Here is a 2,426-nt window from a genome sequence, read left to right as displayed (position 1 = left end):
GATGGCCTTTATCTGATCTGGGTTGACCTCAATCCCCCTATGGGTTACCATGTAACCTAGGAATTTGCCTGATTCGACGCTAAATGAGCACTTGAAGGCATTTAAATGCAATTTGTATCTTCTGAAAACTTTAAAAATGTTTTCAAGATCCTTCATATGCTTTGAAACAATCTTGCTCTTCACCACCATGTCATCTATATAAATCTCAATACTCTTACCTAACTGTGGCTCAAACATCTTCGTCATCATTCTTCAGTAGATGGACCCTGTGTTTTTCAAACCAAATGGCATCACTTTGTAGTGGTAGTTCCCAATAGGGGTGACAAAAGCAATCTTCTCCTGATCATCCAGGGCTAGTGGTATTTGGTGATAACCTTGGAAGGCATCCAAGAAACTCATCCTAGGGTGGCCGACAGTGGTATCTACTAGCTGATCAATTTTTGGCATAGGAAATAGATCCTTAAGACAAGCCTTATTCAAGTCAGTGAAGTCTACATATACTCGCCATTTTCCATTCTTCTTCTTCACTACCACAGTATTTGCTAGCCACTCAGGATAAAAAAAATCTCCTTAATAGCTCCAGCTTGTTTGAGCTTTATTACTTTTTCTCTTACTACATCAGCATGCTTCTTAGATGGGCGCCAAGGAGGCTGCTTCTTAGGGGTAATCAATAAATTGACCTTCATATGGTGACATATGAATTTTGGATCCACCCTTGGGGCTTCGTAAGCATTCTAGGTGAATACATCAAAGTTTCTTTTAAGGAACTCTATTAGCTGTTCCTTCTCTTGCAGAGGTAGCTAAGATCCAACTTGAAAGAACTTTTCTAGATTGTCTCCAATAACAATTTTTATCAAATCTTCTCACCTAGCACCCTCAGCTGGATCTTCGACGGGCGATGCCTGAGGTTTTAACTGTATAAACCCCTTTCAGCTTAGGCCGAGAACTCAATTTTAGGCTTATGCTGGATGGCAGCCACTAAGCATTGTCTGGCCACGGACTGATCTCCCTGGATGTTACTAACTTGTCCTTCAGATGAATATTTAACCTTCTGATGCAGGGTAGAAGAAACAGCTCCTAGCGTATGAGGCCAAGGTCTAGCCATGATTGCAGTGTAAAGTGAATATGCATCCACGACAATAAAATCTACCTCTACTATCTCTATACCAGTTTGCATAGGTAATCGTATTTGTCCCTTTGGGATTACAACCCTTCCTTCAAAACTCACCAGGGGGAATTGTATGGCGTTAAGTCGTCAGGCTTTAAGTTCAGCCCTTTGTATAGATCAAGGTACATTATTTTGGCTGCGCTGCCCTGGTCCACCATTACTCTCTTCACATCATACCCCCCAATTCTAAAGGTGATTACCAAAGCATCGTCATGGGGTTGGATGGTTCCCACTTTGTCTTCATCCGAGAAACCCAAAATTGGTGAAATATCCATTCTAGATCTCTTCGGATCATAATTACCATCTGTGAGTAACCAGGCTACCGACATTACCCTAGATGGCCAAGACCCTGTTCTTCCTGGTGTGGCAAAGATGACATTAATAGTTCCCAAAGCAGGTTTTAAAGAATCATCTCTTCAGGGCTCCAAGCTTGTCTGACCTCCTCAGCCGCTGGAATGATGTAAGAGTTGTTTTAATTTACCCTCGCAGATAAGTTGGTCTAGATGATCCCACAAGTTCCTGCAATCCTCTGTGGTATGCCCATGGTCCTGATGGTATTGACAATAAAGATTATGATTGCGTCTTTCTGGGTTTCCCACCATTTTGTTCGGCCACTTGAAGAATGGTTCATTCTTGATCTTTTCTAAAACTTGATGTACTAGCTTTTTGAATACAACGTTGACTACTTGAAGATTCACTGATCCTGATTGCCCAGAAAAATCCTTACGCTGCTTGTTATTACAATATCTATCCGACCTAAAATCCCTCCTCTCTCGGGGGATAACCTTATCTTTTTCCTTTCCTTGTTGCTGATCTTCCTCAACTCTTTTATACTTGTCAATGCAGTCCATAAGCTGACGCACGTTAGTTACTGGCTTACCAGTCAAGGACTTCCTTAAACCATGGTCGGTAGGGAGGCCGAGTTTAAACGTATTGAGAGCTGTTAGGACATATATGTTTTCACTTGTTAAGAACATATGTCAATCATTTATGTAAATTGGCTAATCCTTTGACAAAACGCACTCTACTTGTAATTGGATAGTTCTAGGTGTTTTTAATACTTTAAGAAACAATGTTTCAAGGTCAAGTGTTGAAGTCATCAAATCTGTCCAAGAAAAAGCAAGCTGAAGTGCAATTTCATTAAAGTTCGACACCTGCTTGACAGCTACCTCGACACCTGCTATCTGTCGAGATTTAAAAACTCAGATTTCCAATCTAATTTTCTTGGGATCTGTGAATATGTTTTTGGGCCTTCTTT

At 40.9% G+C, this 2,426-nt stretch overlaps 1 protein-coding gene across 1 annotated transcript; it reads right to left on the bottom strand.

Moving 5' to 3' along the window:
• Positions 1-252: 252 nt before the first annotated feature.
• LOC136069786 (uncharacterized) lies at positions 253-2,145 on the bottom strand. Its single transcript, XM_065778733.1, has 3 exons — positions 1,650-2,145; positions 1,369-1,526; positions 253-429 (listed from the first exon to the last, which is right to left on the bottom strand). The coding sequence occupies exons 1-3, from the start codon at positions 2,143-2,145 to the stop codon at positions 253-255; spliced, it is 831 nt and encodes a 276-aa protein (XP_065634805.1).
• Positions 2,146-2,426: the final 281 nt, after the last annotated feature.

Source organism: Quercus suber, unplaced genomic scaffold, assembly GCF_002906115.3.
Source record: "Quercus suber isolate HL8 unplaced genomic scaffold, Cork oak 2.0 scaffold_189, whole genome shotgun sequence".
Lineage (NCBI taxonomy): Eukaryota > Viridiplantae > Streptophyta > Magnoliopsida > Fagales > Fagaceae > Quercus > Quercus suber.
Note: the sequence above shows the minus strand (reverse complement) of the source record. Positions and strands in the feature narration are given on the sequence as shown.